The 17,722-nt window shown below is 32.1% G+C and overlaps 1 protein-coding gene across 1 annotated transcript; it reads left to right on the forward strand.

Annotated features, from left to right (window-relative positions):
• Window positions 1-792: 792 nt before the first annotated feature.
• LOC143054080 (GATA-binding factor 5-B-like) lies at window positions 793-17,496 on the forward strand. Its single transcript, XM_076226963.1, has 5 exons — window positions 793-822; window positions 1,131-1,181; window positions 14,770-14,898; window positions 15,238-15,451; window positions 16,483-17,496. The coding sequence occupies exons 1-5, from the start codon at window positions 808-810 to the stop codon at window positions 16,839-16,841; spliced, it is 768 nt and encodes a 255-aa protein (XP_076083078.1). The 5' UTR covers window positions 793-807; the 3' UTR covers window positions 16,842-17,496.
• The last annotated feature ends 226 nt before the right edge of the window (window positions 17,497-17,722 follow it).

Here is a 17,722-nt window from a genome sequence, read left to right on the forward strand (position 1 = left end):
ATATTTTATTTTTTTGATGTTTTCTTTATTTGCCTTTTCCTAGACTTTAACCCAATGTAAACAAAGGCATCTATCATTCGGGTTGCTCTTGTGTAATGGTTTGTTTAAAGTTGTATATTTTAATCCTCTTTTTCACTTTGGCTATGGTGTTTGAAGGCATTTTTACGGTTTCGGGTCGCCCATTTCGGAATCTTCTCTTCCCATTTTTCGTTTCAGAAAAAAAGAAACAAGTCTAAATTTTGTGTCAATGCAACTGATCATCAAAGAACAATGCAACTCGTTAGTTTTGGGGTATAGCTAGAATTTTTCGAAATCAAACAAATTTTGTTCAATATTTTCACTGTAAAAAATATCACAGTGTCCTTTTTGAAATCTGGGACCATTATATAAATATTGAGGTATATTTAATTCCAGCTGAAATTTTATATAGAAAAAAAATAAAAAAATATTATCTTTTTAAAAGTATGGCCTTGTTAAATATATGTGTAAATATGCATTATAGACGAGTATTATATAAACCTATTTGCACTGATTATGTTAATACCATTTCATACTGACAAATCATTTAATCCCTTCAATAAACATGACCTGTTGGGATGACACCACCAAATTGCACCCCTGGTGAGCCTCATTGAACATGACCAGTTGCTTGGTTTAACAAGTAATGTGTTAAAATGGCATTATGCATGCCATCTTACGACACTCCTGGGTACTCAAACTCCAGCAGATGAAAGTTTGAACAAACATGACATTGCCAAAAACAACTCCCCAATAGTGCCTCTTTAACTTTCTCATGGAGAGGGTGTCATGTTTCTGCATCAAGTAAACTTTCTTCATAAATAATTCACCAGTATAACAGGACACACGTGTTGAAATTCACCAAACATTTCGGACATTTTTAGAACTTTATTTGACATTTGACGTTAGGAATAAACAAACATATATAGACATAAATAATTATAAGTTTTTTAAAATAACTATATATTGCGTTGTTGACAGAAAGAAAGAAAAAACTTGTGTTGGTTGTTGTATTTGTTTGGCACTGAAACTTTCTTCGGAACCTATTGGACCCCTCCAAGATGTTACAGATGTATCAGTTCGGAACACAAGATTTATCTTATTTATTTCAGGAACAGGTGGAAGAAGAAAAACCAAAGAAATTTGAGAAGAATTTTGACAAGGTATACTTAAATTTTAATTTTAATTTATTTTTATCTTATTTTTTATCTTATTTTTTATCTTATTTTTTTTTATTTTTTTGTCTATTTATGTAACATGTCATTTTATCTGTTTCTTCTTTTTCCACTTATAAGATGAGTTTCAAGTTAGGTTGGCGTCAAATACACATAATCTGTTTAGATTGTCATGTTCAGATATTTGTGGCTATACGTTACAGTTGTGTAAATACATTCTGACAGCTTTGGTGCAGGTGCGGATCAATGCTTTAATGCAAGGTTCTCCTGAGAAATAAGAGTAATAAGACCCAGTTTTGATACAAAATGTCTGTGATTTTTACCTCATAATTAAATTTCTTCGTTTTATAGAGGGGATGCAATCGACCAATTTTTTTTTACCTGAAGTGTACTATCATGCCAAACAAAATCACATTTAAAAAAAATGACTGTACCTACATATGCATTTTTTGTTGTTGGATTGCAGTCTCATTGCTTACTTGACATCTATAACATGTATAATTTACATATTTAAATATGATATGAAAGTTAGATATTTTTAGTGAAATAACCATATTTTAAAATATTGGTGAAATATTTGTCACCAGACATAATCAAACATCAGTATGTATCCCTGAGTATGTCTAAAACCTAAGGCTATCCCTTGTGTTCACCTAAAGAATATTTTATAAATCGAAAATTGGACAGTTCACTTGTATTTTTAGCAGGTGATAATATTTCTATAAGTTTACCTCTCACTTAGATATTTTTGGAATTGCAAAAAACAATGTTTATGTTTACATAACTGTAACTTGTTAGTGAAAGAGGCACTTCGAATGTTGCTATACATTAAAACGTTATAATAACAACACTTAACCAAGATTGATATTAGACAATAGGATGAAGAGAAAATTGCATAAAATGGAAGACAAGGTTGTATAATAGTGAAGGGTTTTTAAACTTGAAGAAGACCACGTATATCGTCTAGGTTACCAACTTGGGAAAGCATAGAGCAGTGTTCAGACTGTGAAAAAAATCCTTAGATTCAGTTTTTTGTAAGTTTTCCCCCATTCAAATTGAATGGTAAAGTTTTGAATAAATGATTCGTCTGCATTGTTTGATAAGTCAAGGATTTTGTGTGTTAAGTCAAGGATTTGTACAATATGCCAAAGGTTTGTACAATATGCCAAAGGTTTGTACAATATGCCAAAGGTTTGTACAATATGCCAAAGGTTTGTACAATTTCTATACTTTGGACAAGCATTTAAGGATGTTGAAAATTCATAATAATCATTGAATATGAAAGGGTATTACCTATTGGTGACCTTCTGCTGTTGTCTGTTCTAAGGTCGGGTTGTTGTCTCTTTGACACATTCCCAATTTCCATTCTTAATTTTTTGCTTTTTTTTAAAATGTACAGTTTGGAATGTATCAGTTTTCTCTCGCTCTTGACAGCCGATATGAATATAGATAAATAAATCTTTAGATAAATAATTTACCTACCTATGAAGTGTCAGTATTTATAGTTTAATGAATTAATTTACAGCAGTAACTAATTGAGAGATTGATGTATTACCCTCGTTTTTATCAATGAGCTTTAATACACCCAATGTAGTTTATATTGTTAGTGCGAAGTTTTTGAAGTGCTAATCTAACATTTTTTGTTTCAATGTGCATGATAACCAATTTTAAGTATAATTATCAGACTCTGAGGTATCAGATGCGATAGTTGTCCAGAGGTTGAAACTCAACTGTTCGTGAAAATGTTTTAAGATACAATTCAATATAACACACAAAACCTCAAGACATACACGGGCCACAGTGACGGACCCAGATGGAGGGTCCAGGGGGTTGGAACCCCCTTTTTTGGAAGATCAATGCACATGCATTTGAATGGGGACATGATGTAGGAACCCCCCTTTCTGGGTTTTAAGCAATACTGGATCCGCCCCTGTGCCATTCTCCATAGCAAATTATTTATTTGCATTTTCTTAATCTATTTTACCAATAAAAAAAGGCAGCGTTTGTATTTTCTAATTTTTGATCTTTACTGAGACAAGTCTACTTAATCTTAAGAAATATAACCATGCCAGTCCTACTTTTTTGCAATCAAATTCTCAACACGGTTTTTGTTTTAATTCGTAATGAATTCATGTCGCCGTCCACCTAATTTTATACACGTTTGAATAAGTTATTGTACGTGACCAAGAATATTCAAATTTAACTTGCTGCAGTCTGCATGTTTAAGGGGGATCATATTCCTTCAACCTTTGTTGATTCATAGCTTGTCCTGTATAGAAGATCTAATGTTTCTCCTTGTCTCAAAGTTTTGAGCAAATTGCATCAATATAAAGTCACTGATAATGACGCTTTTCATTTCAATGAATAGGGGTATTAAAAGAGGGTCGTGGGTGCCCGCGCCTCCCCGTTTTGAAGGTAAAATTTGGTTGAGTAAATACGGAAACACTGAAGATTGACCGGAGCGGGCCTCTCTTAAGCAGCCAGTGCCCCCTCCTCCTTATGAAAATTTCTGCAATGCATGTACATCTGAAAATCGACAAAACTGTTGCGATGATTATCGGATTTTTGGTAATAAATCCGGGCTTAAAGGGTTCTTAAGGTGTTTAAATGTCTGGAAAGAATTATATTTCGGGTGTGTCTGTTATTGGTAATAAATATAAATAAATCTTGGGTAAATCAGAAACATATATATACATATGTATATAGACGTCTCTGGGTAAATTAACCAAAAATTCAATTCAGTGATTTATGCATTAGAGAAGTTTGATTTAAATGTTTATAATGTTAATGTAGAAAAAATAGTGTGTTTTATTTTTTGATATGAGAGTTGAACATTAATACCCTTGTAAAGTTTTTTTCTGGTTATAGTAATTTGTTCTGTTTGGCCTATAGATCAAGTGTTTACTTAATATGTGTGTATTTGTTTTAAACTAATAAATCAGACATTAAACGAAACCGGCGATAGACACGTTTTGTATCCGGAAGTGGTCAACACTTCAATATTAAAAGAAAACTTAATGGTTTACCATGATAAATTACTAACTTCAAATAGTCAAACAAGTCTCCGTTCCGTCACGGTATAAAATGTAATTAATAGAACGCAAAGACTAGAAATCTCTTATAAGATCGATTCACATACATTTAAGTGCAACAAATCATTACTAATATAGAACAAAGCTCATTTGGTATTTAAATTTTCAAGAGTCCATCCTTAAAAAACTTAGTTTGTAGTCCTTGAATAATCAAAAGAAGTAAAAGGCTGGTTTGGTAAACGTCAACGAGACAGCAATAAACGACAAAAATCACCAAAAGACAGCATGTATATATTCTGCTCTTTGGTCTCGTTGTTGTCTCGGACACATGCCATATTTCCATTTCTCAAATTTATATACATTTCAGCATACTGTCGTCAGCAATAGACACTTAACAATGGGGCAAGTTCTTATGTCTATTAAATATATAGAAATTGTGAATAAATCAAATAGAAACTGCAAAAAAATAATTATAAAGTATCAAATCCCCAAAAGACAAAAATGGAAAATACGCCATTTAAAAATCTACTAAGAACGAGGTTACTGGACAAGCCCATAAATTTTGTTATAAGCTTAACTAGTTTTGTGAAATATAAGTCCTGTAACTTTTGAAACTAAGCCCTTAGCAGACGATGTACAATATTAAATGGGTGAGGCGAGATAAGGTACTTTTTGAAATACATTTTGGCATTCCTGAAATGGGAAGATTACATTATGTTGTCTCTAATGTGATAAAACGGTTTGCACTCTTTAACTTGAAACACCCGGGAACCATTATATCCACCCATCCATCTACCAATTTAGCGCGTTTGTTCGCATACAATTGAACTGAGTCCCCCGGACTCATTAAAATAAATCATATTAGGCATCTGATAGATAGGCGCAATGTTAAGCAGAGATCCACAGTTTATATGTAAAATTCAATGAGGACCGCCATCGGTCATATATAAGAGGAGAACATATCATAGGAATTCTTGTACAGTAATGTCATGAGGAAGGTGACACCCAAACAATTGAAAGCAGACGTTTCTTTATGATATACATATGTTTCTGACGACATCTGTTAGTATATTGTTCTATAATTAGACACATAACATATGGTCAATGTTTAAACAGTAAAGATGTATACTTTCTCATCTATCATACTATCTGGTAAATTAGCGGGTTTTAAAAAAACTTACATTGCTTGTCAACTACAATTTCTCTTCTCAAAATTTCATTTGACAAAAAATTCTGTATCGTTTATCCGGTCTCCCATTCGTCCTTGATATGCATAGAAATACCTATTTTTTATAATAATACTACATAAATACAAAAAGGTATTATGTTTATGTTGAATGTTAAGAGTCAGGTCATCCAGCACCTGAGATCACCCCTAGTTTGTTTGTTTTGATTTTTTTTTGGGGAGGGGGGGTCGTGTTGTTTATTCTTTAGTTTTCTAGGTTGTGCCATGTGTACTATTGTTTGTCTGTTTGTCTTTTTCATTTTTAGCCATGGCGTTGTCAGTTTATTTTAGATTTATGAGTTTTACTGTCTCCTTGGTATCTTTCGTCCCTCTTTCATACCATAGAAACATACAAATTGTTCAAATAGTTGTGTGTTTATGACTTGTTTGCTCCTGCTACCTATGTTTCGATCCGTAATTGTTGGGGGAAAGGGAGGGGGTATTATTTCTTTTTTTCACCTACATTAATAGTTGGCCTATCCCATTGTAAATGTGGTTTCCAGAAACAATAGTCTTTGTGTATTTTCCCTGTTTATTGTTGCACTCGTAGATTGTTATTATGGTTAACCATGATTGTTAACAAAAGAACATGTCTGTTAATCGTGAATTGTAGCTGTAAGCAACAGAACTTGTGTTCGAGTCGTTGTAATTTCATAGAAAAGAACATGTCTGTTAATTGTTACCTGTAGATGTAAGCAAGGGAACATGTCTGTGAATATGGTTATCTGTATTTTTCTTCTAAATTAAAGGACTAGTCAGTCTATTGTGATCAATTGCAACAACACATCATGGTAACTGTAATAAAAAAAAACAGTTGAATGTGTAGCTTTAGACAAAGAACAGTCTGTGTAATATTGCCTGTAAATGTCAGCTTGACAATGGAACGTTTCATGAGTTATTACCTGAAATTTAAACAAAAGAACATGTCAGTTAATTATGGTCTAAGACTATTTAGCTTTAATCAAAGGAACGTTCTATATGCTATATGAACTTAACCGCCATTTAAAAATCTACTAAGAACGAGGTTACTGGACAAGGTTATAGGTTGATGAACAGCTTTCTATTTTTTATATCTTATAGACACAGAGAGACCTCGGTCTTACCGTCTATATGTATATGCAAGAATATTCATATTAATAGATTTTGAGAAATTCATCAAATCTATCAATACGAATAGTGTTGCACGTAATACCAATATCTCATTGTTCTCTGTTTGGTGAATAAATTTCTTATGAAACCGGAATATATTGGTTCTAAGCACATTTCTTCATGCATGGACCGACTCTGAAGTCACATATCTTTGCACATAGTTTATAATGTTTGAATCACCTTTGAATAAAGCCTTCACGCCTTAACATCTTAAAACATATTAATACATAATCACAGGGGGAATGTGGTGAATAAAATCTTGTGAAAAAAAAATCAGATTTGATAGGTTCATATGAATTACATTCTATTTATAGTGCTACGCGCGTGCATTAAGTAATAAAACAAAATTTCTCATTAAATTGTATCAAAAATCTCTACGAAAGTTCTCTCTATGATTATTTCTATAAGTGACTCAGCTGTTTTTAAAGTTTTTTTGCGAGAACTATCTCTAAAAAGCATCTTTGTGACGCAGATTTAAACAGTATAACGGTTGGGCGAAGATTTTAGAATTTGAAGCCAACCGTTTGTTTCTCGACTTAGAAAATAATCCAAGATATAAAATAAACAGAAGTAGATTCGGCATACAGAGCTTGAATAAACATAGATTGTAAATATCACAACACGGACTGATAATTAAACTAACTCGAATTCTACATTTCACTAATCACCAGAACCATCACAATTATGCCAAGAAAACATCCAAATACCAAACGAAAATAAAAATGCTACCGGGATTTTACATTACTTATTTCAATAGACAGATATTGATTTACCTAATGATAAACTGCAAAAAAACAACCCTTTTTTTTATAAATCTTTTATTATTGTTAACCCCTTTGGCATGTCCTCAATTGTATGTAAACAGAACTATAAAGTTGAACGACCTTGAAGAAAATCGGAATTTATGGCCTTGCGGTCATATATTATTTTGAGTACGATTGTCGTACTCAGACGTACTCAGAATCAAAAATCTACCAATCGAAATACTGAATTTAATGGTTGGACTTTCGAGTACAGTTTTTTTACACTGACTATTGTGTCAAGTTTAACGACTGGACATTGATAGAGATTGAGGTTTATTAAAGGGAAATTCCGCGATTTTTTACTTATCATCTAATTATGTTCATCTTAACATAAAAAACACATTTGCAAAGTTTTAAATTTATATTCCTTCTAATAACGGAGAAAATCAAGTATTTGTAACTTTTTTGGTTGAATTCTCGAGTGGGTCGTGACGTATTAGCCCGATTTATTGAATTCTGGGAAAAAATAAAATCTGTTTAACTCTTATAGCTTATCGACAATATACGTAATTAAAAGCGCACAGCTGACGAATGGTCGAAGTTATAAACCACAATATAAGAATGAACGAAAGTGAATATGCATATATATACCGTTTTGTATTGATTGAATTAAACTCCTATAAAATTATCTCTAGTAAATGTTTTTGAATAAATTTAATTAATTATTGTTGAGATTTTTTTCATAAAATATTTATTGAACATTTTTACTGATATTGTTCAGTTCTATTTACCGTTATTGTTTTGATAATCATTTCAATGCAACTAATGTGTGAGCAGAGTGTGTATATTATTTTGTAAAGGTCACTGTATATTTCTCGGCTTGAGGTCAATTCGTTTACCTTGTAGCTCTTTAGCCGCAGGTGTGAGTTCAAGCGTACACAGGTATAAATGTTGTTATTTGGAAAGGATAAATAGAAAGGATTAGAGTATATGCTGTCATGATGTTAATACACTAAGATTAAATACACGATGAGAATAAAGATACAATAATTAAATTGTGTAAATTAATTGAAAATAAAATTCAGATTCGTAATTCCGAAAGTGTATAAAAATAAAAGGAAACAATTTTTGATTACTTTCTTAGCGGCAATTGGCGTAAAGATTCAAATATGAAGCAAAAAATAGTAGTTTTAATCTTTAATAAAAACTAAATGCAATATTACCCAATTTGATATACCATTGTACATCTGTTTGATATCATTGACTTTACCGGAATTTCTTAACTTGTATTCAAATCTGGCTGTGTTTAAATACTAATAAAACTATTGCAATTTTAAAGTTTTTAATTGACAAAAAAATACAACATACAACATGCATAATTTTTTTTTAGTTTCTTTTTAACATTTTATTCTTACATAATTAAATTCATTTGACAATCATTTACACGAACTTTTTGTGAAAAGAATACTAATTATCTAAGCTAAGGCATTATATCTTTTGAGGATTTTTGAGGATTTTTTTAAAAATTCTATGATAATAGTTGTGCAATGTTGAACATGATAGCCGTCATTAATCCAAATAAGTAATACAGTAGTTGTAATAAAAGTTATACTTTAGTCATGCATTACAGATATTGACGAATTTATAATAGTTCGTTCATACATCGTTGTTCATGAAACAATCATTATTAGTATACATGTAAGTTTCCATATATAAGAGCCATTGAGGATGAGCTCCAGAGAAATCAGACTAGTTGCGTTTCGTTCGTTTGTTTGTTGGGAAAGGAGAGGAAATGCAACCGCTTGTACAGATAAACGACAGAATTACCATACAAGCATTTATAGTCAACACAATCAGAAAGAGTTCCCATCGTTAGACGGGGAATATGAAGGCTTCCAAGAATGAACAAGTGACATGTCTAACTCTGAACAGTTAGAGAACAGACTATCGACATCGAACGCTTGTTCTTGATATTTGAAACTGTATGCATATATATACGTATACGTTTATGATATAGTGATGAGTTCTGACAAAAACTAAATTCCTTCATGGTTATATCTTGCCATACGTTTATATTGGTTTGTAAGGTGATTACTCAAAATCGTTATTTGAAAATCCTGTTTGTGAGATGTAGATTCATTTCAATACAGAAATTTCGTCTATATATTTCACAAGTGTATAACACGGAGAAGCTCTGAAGGTTCATTACTCCCATTTTGTTTGGGTGTGAACCATCGATGTTTACAGCAATATCAAGGAATAAGGTGATGATGGTAGAAAGAACTATGGGCGTCATGTGGCAAATATTACATGCATATCGGACAATGAGTTGTCAATCTGTATGAAAAGTTTTCCAATACAACCATATTATTGAAAAGGAATGTTTACATGCTATACTCTCGTACTAGTATTACAGGGTTCTTGTGGCGTTCACCTTAGACACACATCGTTTTAACGATGTTTAACAAAAGACAGAACCAATTTAATGTCATATTTCCCTATTTTTTAAATATAACTAAAATTCTTTTATCTGACAAGAATATCCCTATTTAGCGAACAAGTAATTTATTCTTTTTTCGGTTATTGAATACCAAGAAAGAAAATAAATCCCGAAATTAATTTGAAACTTTGATACTCAAAAGTTTCCCAGCAAAATATTCACATCCCCTGGGGATAATTAGTGTTCGTCCAGTGGCATATATAACAATTGTGATGACGAATTCCTTCCTTTGTTTGAGAACAATCTTATTGAAATATAAATCTGTGATTTTCCTAGGTCCACAGCTTCAATGAACCAAAGCAAAAGTTATACATCGACCTGTATTTAAATCAAATTGGTTCTCTTCTTCTTTTGGTATACAATTGTAGTCTATCGACATTCGATGATTACATACTGTTGGCATACGTTGGCTAGTCTATTTACAACACTTTTACCCCTATTTATTCAAAATATATGTTTTTTTCTTATGTTCAATGTATACACGTATATATTTTAAATTGCGCTATAGTTCCGTAACTTTATATCCAGTCGTATAAACGAATCGTCGGCAAGTGCGTACATTTTTTTAAATCAATATTTCTGGTCTGTTCCAATCTGTCCTTCACTATTGACAATGACTATATATTACATTTTCCCAAATTCACCCTTGGAAAAAATATTTAAATAGATTTTAATTTCATCAAATCTTATTTTTTGGGTATTATTTATATATTATGAATTATATTCTTTACACCAGAAATGTTATTTATAAACAAGCGTTTGAGTTTAGTAATGACAAGTAAGACAGAGTTGTATATTATACATCTGATAGTTCAAAATGGAAAGTTATAAGTTATAAGTTATCAGCCGTGTACACTGATCAATACCTGCAGAAGTGAAACGATGCATGAACTTGCAAGCCCGACAGGAAATCGCTTGAATACCTGGACGTGTCACCTCACACCCCTCACAATACCTTTGGAAGTAATACCTTTAGCCATGCTGGTGATCAGATAAGGGAAGATCAAAATATATTTGAAAAAAGTTTATTACTTGAATTATGAACAAATTAGATTTTCGAAAACAATTTTCACGGAACACTTATTTATGATTTCAACTTTGACTTTTCACCTAATTCCAATATCAACAGTTTAAAAACAAAAGACCATGGTAATTTAAAAAAAGTAAGAATATTTTCCGTATCAAGTTAGTTAGTCGTATTAAACAACCGCACGATTGACAAGATATCGACACGCAATTACGACTACATCGGTTACTGTAGTTTTGTTTCTTTGTGGTTTATAGACATATCGTTTTTATTCATCGGGAAAGAAGACAAGATGGCGGATCTCGGAGAATTGATACTCTAAATTTAAAATCGATGGTGATCGCTTATCTAGCGGAATAAAACTTTAATATCTATGAATTTGAACATTTTTATACAGAATGAACATAATATCAATTTTTGATTTTTTTGCGAAGTTTCCCTTTAAGGCTTTTCAATGCGGACATTGTCTTTTTATAACTTCAGTTATGAAATCCCGGCAGCGAAGCATTTCAAATCTTTTTTCCTTACATTTAATCCTTCAGCTGATTTTTTCCACAAATTTAAACAATGTAGAAATGTAGTAAAAACTGTCACACATTTGCTAACTTTTTTTCCAAATTGTTATGCGAAATTTATAGCTATTTCAGAAGCATACCACATAAGAAGGAGCCTCCACCACGCTAATGACTTTCAAATTAATGACTGATCCGCCTAATTGGTAATTTAAACTTAATGACCAGGCCGTCTGTGATTCGTCAAGGAAAACTTCAATTAAGAAAACATTCCATATATTTAATGAGGTCAAAATGAACATCTTTTAAATAAAAAACAGCAGTTTTGTGGCAATGAAAATTTTAAAAATCCCATAATAAATATGTGTTCGTTAATTTGTATAACATTATTGTTTTATCAAAGGACCTTTGGTAAAACCGAAATTCACGCGATCTATCATATGTCTATTGTCTTAAAATGACTTCTGAGCAGAACAGATTTTTGTGTGTGTTAATTCAGATATTTGAAAGATACCAATAAAAGAACACTTTGAAGAAAAAAATAAACGAAAATGGAATATAATTTGATATTTCCAGCATTTACCTAATACCAGAACGATTGAAAAAAAACCAATGTTGTTATGGTTTATTTGTTCATATAATCTCCATACTTTCATAATTACAAAGATTAAATGAATTAGTATACCGATCGTTGCTTTAAAACCTGGATCAGTTTAAAACCATGAATCCATCTGGCGGAACAGGGACCCGAGGATTTTTAATTCCTAAAGTCGTGATATGCGTATTATATTTCATCCATATGAACTCAGAAACTGAAGTTTCTATTTTAAGTTTCATTCCACGAAAAATTAAATGCATTAAGAAAAATTGTAGAGATTATAATTCATCAGGATATTATGTGATTGTGTTAGAGCTAAATGTAAAATTTATTAATATTAATTTTCCATTGAACGTCAACACGCTGTTCAGGATTTTTTTAGAGATTATGTTGGGGCATACTGTAAAATACAGTCTGGAGTAAGTGATCCTCAAAAGAAAGTTTTTACAAAATTAAATACCGAATCACTTTGCTCGAAGTTGGTATCAATTTTGTATTGAGTGTCTTCTCTTGTTTGTAATACACCTTCACAGAGGATGTATCTATGAGGGTCCCATACCTTAGTTATTTCTTTAATGGAAATACAAGTGATGTATGTAAAATAGGATCCTCTAAAACTGTTTATGAATTCAGTCTCGTTCCTTTTGGAGTTCAGATGATAACATGATTCCTCCATCTTTCTTTCCCTCTCTTGGTTTCTGTTTTTAAAATGCGATATAAAGGAAAACAACCCATGGCGGTGCTCTTAATGTAATGAGGCTGATACGTTTCATGCATACTTTTGAGTTTTGGACCTTTTCTCTTATTTAAACCCTGAAGTTTTGACATAGACATATCATTTTTAAAATGAACATTTGTGTATCGTTTGGTGTTTCTTTCCTACTTTTAAGATTGTTGATGTATTATTCTTAGACATTATACATGTATACCTAAAATTATTACTATTTACTGTAAGTGCAAGTTTGACTCCTTCATAATACAATGTAGCTATTTAAAGAGCAGTTTGGTTTTAATGGTACCTGCTACTACATACCAAAGCTAACCTGTTCAGATGAAATGTTAATTACTCGATATTAATATCAGATGCCATATTTAAGGGATCATTTAACAGGCCCTGCTTATTTTCATCGCTGAAAGTTCCGAAACATTAATTCTGAAATAAATATCTTGTGTTTCGTGTTATTTTTGTATTTGGCTGATATGAATTCTTTTGTTTATAGAAAACTATTATTTCTCGAGCATATGTTTCTCAGCCTTTTCAAGAAACAAAACAAACAAACATGCTTTATAACCAGTAGGAGTTATTCCGTCTATCTCAAGATCTTAAAGGTTGATCATAATCATCGCTCGATTTCCTTACTTGAATAATTCTGTGCCTTCTAGCGTCTATCGATGTAGCAAGTGAGATTAGCCAGAGACCGGCGAAATATTACGACTGACACTATACTATTCGAGTTTCAACCATCGTTTAATTTACTTATCCTGTAACCAATTGAGAATTTGAGATCAACATTTAATTTCACATCAATGTTTGATTCAAGTACCATTCCTACCAAGTCCGTTTGAGTTCTCAAATCCGATCTGATTAGTCATCCCATATTTTTGTAGATGCCATATTTATATCCACTGCATTAGGCACGCTGTTCAAACTCTCCACGTTTGTTTGTTCAAGTTAAATAAGAAGGCGAGGGGATTATTGGTGCTTTTAATACATGTAATCGTTTAAACATTAGTATCCATGACAACACAATGAATAAGCATGACTAAAACAAAGGCTGTCAATATTATAAAAATTATAATTGAATACGTCACGTCCCTGAATGATACACGTAATCAGAGGAGATCAATGAATATCTAAAGATTAAAAAATATGTTTTTCATTTGAAGCTTTAATAGCAAGTTTATCTTGAACCAGGGACTTTCTACACTAACGTCCCTGCTTATAACACATTTAAATTTGAACAGGGGAACACAATACAAAGATAAGTTACATTTAGAATCGAACCAGGGACTTTCTATACGAACGTCCCTGCTTGAACACGAATTTAAATTAAAATTAAAACACGAAAACAATAAGACAAAGATAAGTTACATTTAGAATCAGTCCTTAAAATAACTGGTAATCAATTTATAAATGTCCGCAAAATAGAAGTTTGATGAATTGAGCACCCGTAATACTTTTCTACTAAAAGCGAGAAAAAATATTATGATTTCAATATTTGAGTCGTGAACTGGTTATCAACCTCGTTTTTTTCCCGTTTCAAAGACTAAATGTTCTATTACATGTTTAAGCTTGTGATGGATGGCTGTTTAACTTCCAGCACAAAATAAAATGTATATTCGAACCCATAACCTCCCACCCTCAATGTGGTCTCGTTGCCACTAAGGGTTGTGTGTATATGTTGAAATGATGCTTGTTGTGACAATTGTTATGCATACCTATATGAAGTAGACAATTTTGTTGATTTTCCAAGTCAGATTCGTTTGTTTGTAACATTTTACCAGACATTACAAAATTATGAAGGGTGTTTATAAATTTAAGAAAGCAATACTCCTTGTCCATCAAGAATGAGTACCAACTTTCGGATGTGAAATGAAGGAAACAAAAATATAACAAAAAATGCAAACTCTCCTGTTCCCCGAGGGTTCCTGGTGAAGGGTATTAAACTATTCTCTTTAAACGCAACATATTCTACATGTTCTTTTTATTTCATAATTAAACAGCAAATGTTTATTGAATTTAGGTACACTTTCTTGAGAAAAAAAACTATACTTTCAAATATTTTTCAGGTTAATAACAGAAGTCGGATGGGTTTGTCCTGTGCTAACTGTGGAACAACCACAACGACTTTATGGAGAAGGAACAGTGAAGGGGAACCAGTTTGTAACGCATGCGGACTCTATTATAAATTACACCAGGTATACATACGAGCAATGGTCTATATATATAAATATATATATATATATATGATTGCCACTGAATTAGACAAGTCTCTATAAGAGACAATTTATTTTACCTTTCACCAATAAAGCACAAAGGGTACAAGATATTCAATTCTTCATGAATACTGCGTTGATTTTTCAAAAATTCTTTAAAAAGACTTGACAACGTCTACATGAAGATTACAATTAGAATTAAAAGAACGACTTTGATATAAAAAAAAGATTGATAAAGATTGATAGTTTACAAGTTCCTGCATAATTTTGCCTACAATTTAATCATGTTTGACTGAAGTGTTATATTTTTTCAAATTTTAGGTAGCCCGACCAATGTCAATGAAAAAAGATGGAATCCAAACAAGAAAACGTAAAGCAAAAATGGCGTCAAAAGCAGCTACTCCAACACGTGACATGAATAATACACCGGATCATAATATCATGCCTTCATCATATGCAACATCCATGCCATATACAGGGAACCAGTCATCAGGATTATTAGATCTTTCTGTTACCAGATCAGACAATCAATTAGGTACGTATTGTCATCAGTATACAACTGAATTATACCCCAGAGAAAGAGGGGGGCGGGGAGGTTCTGAGGTGTCCTGCTACCGAAATCCCGGATCCCGAAAGGGTCAATCCGGCAAAATCCCGAGCTTGAAAACATCCGATGCCGACGTCCCGAAAAAAGTTCTGCCCCCCTGGAGAAAGCATCATGCGATACAATGAATCCTTCCATTTACTGTTTTGTGGTTTGTTTAAATAGGTGTTTATAATGGTACTGTATTTCCGATTACGATAGGTAGTCCTTATAATTAGGGTGTCTGCTTGTCCGTTTCATAAATCCCAAAGGAAGGAAAGCAATTTGTTTAAAGACGTCATTAAAATTTGGACCAGTGCCGAGTTTGCAATATTGTTTACTGTATTAGTTGAAATTTAAGACCGGGAGTTGTTTTTTATTTTTTGACTTAAACTGTTTATACCATTTCTCTATTCTTTATTTATTTAGTCCCTTTTTCTTCATTCCTAATTTTAGCTGTCCAATTTTCTATATTTGTTTTTTATTTTTCGTTCATTATTTTGAATCTCAATTTTGTGAACCTTAATCAGTCACATGGAAATCGGTAAAAAGATTGATAGAACTTTGTCTGGAATTCCGAAACCGTGAGTTCCATTGGCATTCCGAGGTGACCTATTAATAACACAAGTATATATTGATAAGGTATTATTAAAGGAAACAAAAAAGCAAAAAAAATATATAGGTTAATGTGCTTGTTTTGGAGATATTAGCCATTGACATTTTAGCGGGAAAATGTTATCTCTTGATTTTTCATAGCTTTATCAAGTGCTCAAAAACGGTTTAAAAATAACAACGATTTTATAAGACTTTTACTGATGGCTTATAATTATACATGTAAAAGATTGATAAAAAGAAAAATGGGTTCAATGGGCAAAATTTATTAAGGCATTCAAATAGATAAAACCAGAGGATTCCGAAAATCTAACAAAAATTCCAAAACATGACAAGCGAACATCCTTAAAACATTTTTTTTATTATTTCAGTGACTGACATGAAGCATATCACAACATATCCTCAGCTATATCAGAGTCACAGTTCTGTCTTGGCTGCTCTTAGTGCGCCACCTCCCGCTCTTCTACAGGTTGGTAGCCCTCCACCTGGCATGCTTCCATCTTTTCAACACGTCACATCCGGTCACATGACTGAATTAGAGCGTTCCATGACATTTCATTCTGATATGGTCCTGAAGCAAGAGCCAATATTTGAACCATCACCGCCAAAGGCTGTTCCCGTATCAGTTCCAGAATTAGAAGCAGAAAGTGAACTCAGGACCACTCCAAATGGCACACCTCCTTCAGATATTACACCATTGAGAGCAGCCACAATGGTGTCACAGAATTAATGGATGATAGTTTGAAAACGTCTGCTTTTTGAATGGACCAGAGTAATTTTATAAATATACTCAGTTTTAAAAATAGTTTTAAGTACATATCAAATTTTAATATGAAATCAAAAGCATAAGCATTGAGAAATGTATTGTCTACTCATCTGTTAATGTAACAAAAATGTATTGAGAGCATCTTGACTTCATATTCTTTGCTTTTACATTAGTTTACAAAGATGATATTTCTCATGTTGTTGAACGTCTTTGATCTTCTATTTTGATGACATTTTTACCATCAACTATGAAACTGTTATTCAGTTTTCTTATGCTGTTACTAATCAAACAACCTCGAGAATTGAAAAGCATAATATATTTCATGTAAATAAGTATGAATCGAGTGGTATTGTAGCATTCGGTTATCCTCGGTAGAATTTGCCACTCTCCTTCTAAGATGAGGGTACGGAATCAACCGAGTTGTGACGAATGGGTATTGTAGCTTTGCTCAAGATATCGTGGGTAAACGAGGGAAGGGCAGTAATCCGTGTAATACTTCAAAACTTTATATAAAACGAGAATTCCAAGTGAAGGCCTACCTCATTAAATAGAAGTATTGATCGTTCATGTTCACTATTATTTTGTAAAATGAAATAAGCAGATTAAATGGTTATAATTACATTGTTATACAGTTGGACATGTTGGATATGGTCAAATATATAAATAATCTTTATAATAAAATGATGAAATATAAATAAATAAACTGGATTTTTTTTATAGATTTTCGTGATTGCATTTATGATTTATGAGTATTCGTGTATAATGTTTATTTTGTGATAATGATTTCATGAATTCCTATCATTTATTTGGCGCTGGAAATTAAGCAAACAACAATAATTCAACCT

The sequence above is a fragment of the Mytilus galloprovincialis genome, chromosome 12 (genome assembly GCF_965363235.1).
Source record: "Mytilus galloprovincialis chromosome 12, xbMytGall1.hap1.1, whole genome shotgun sequence".
In the NCBI taxonomy this organism is placed as follows: Eukaryota; Metazoa; Mollusca; class Bivalvia; order Mytilida; family Mytilidae; genus Mytilus; species Mytilus galloprovincialis.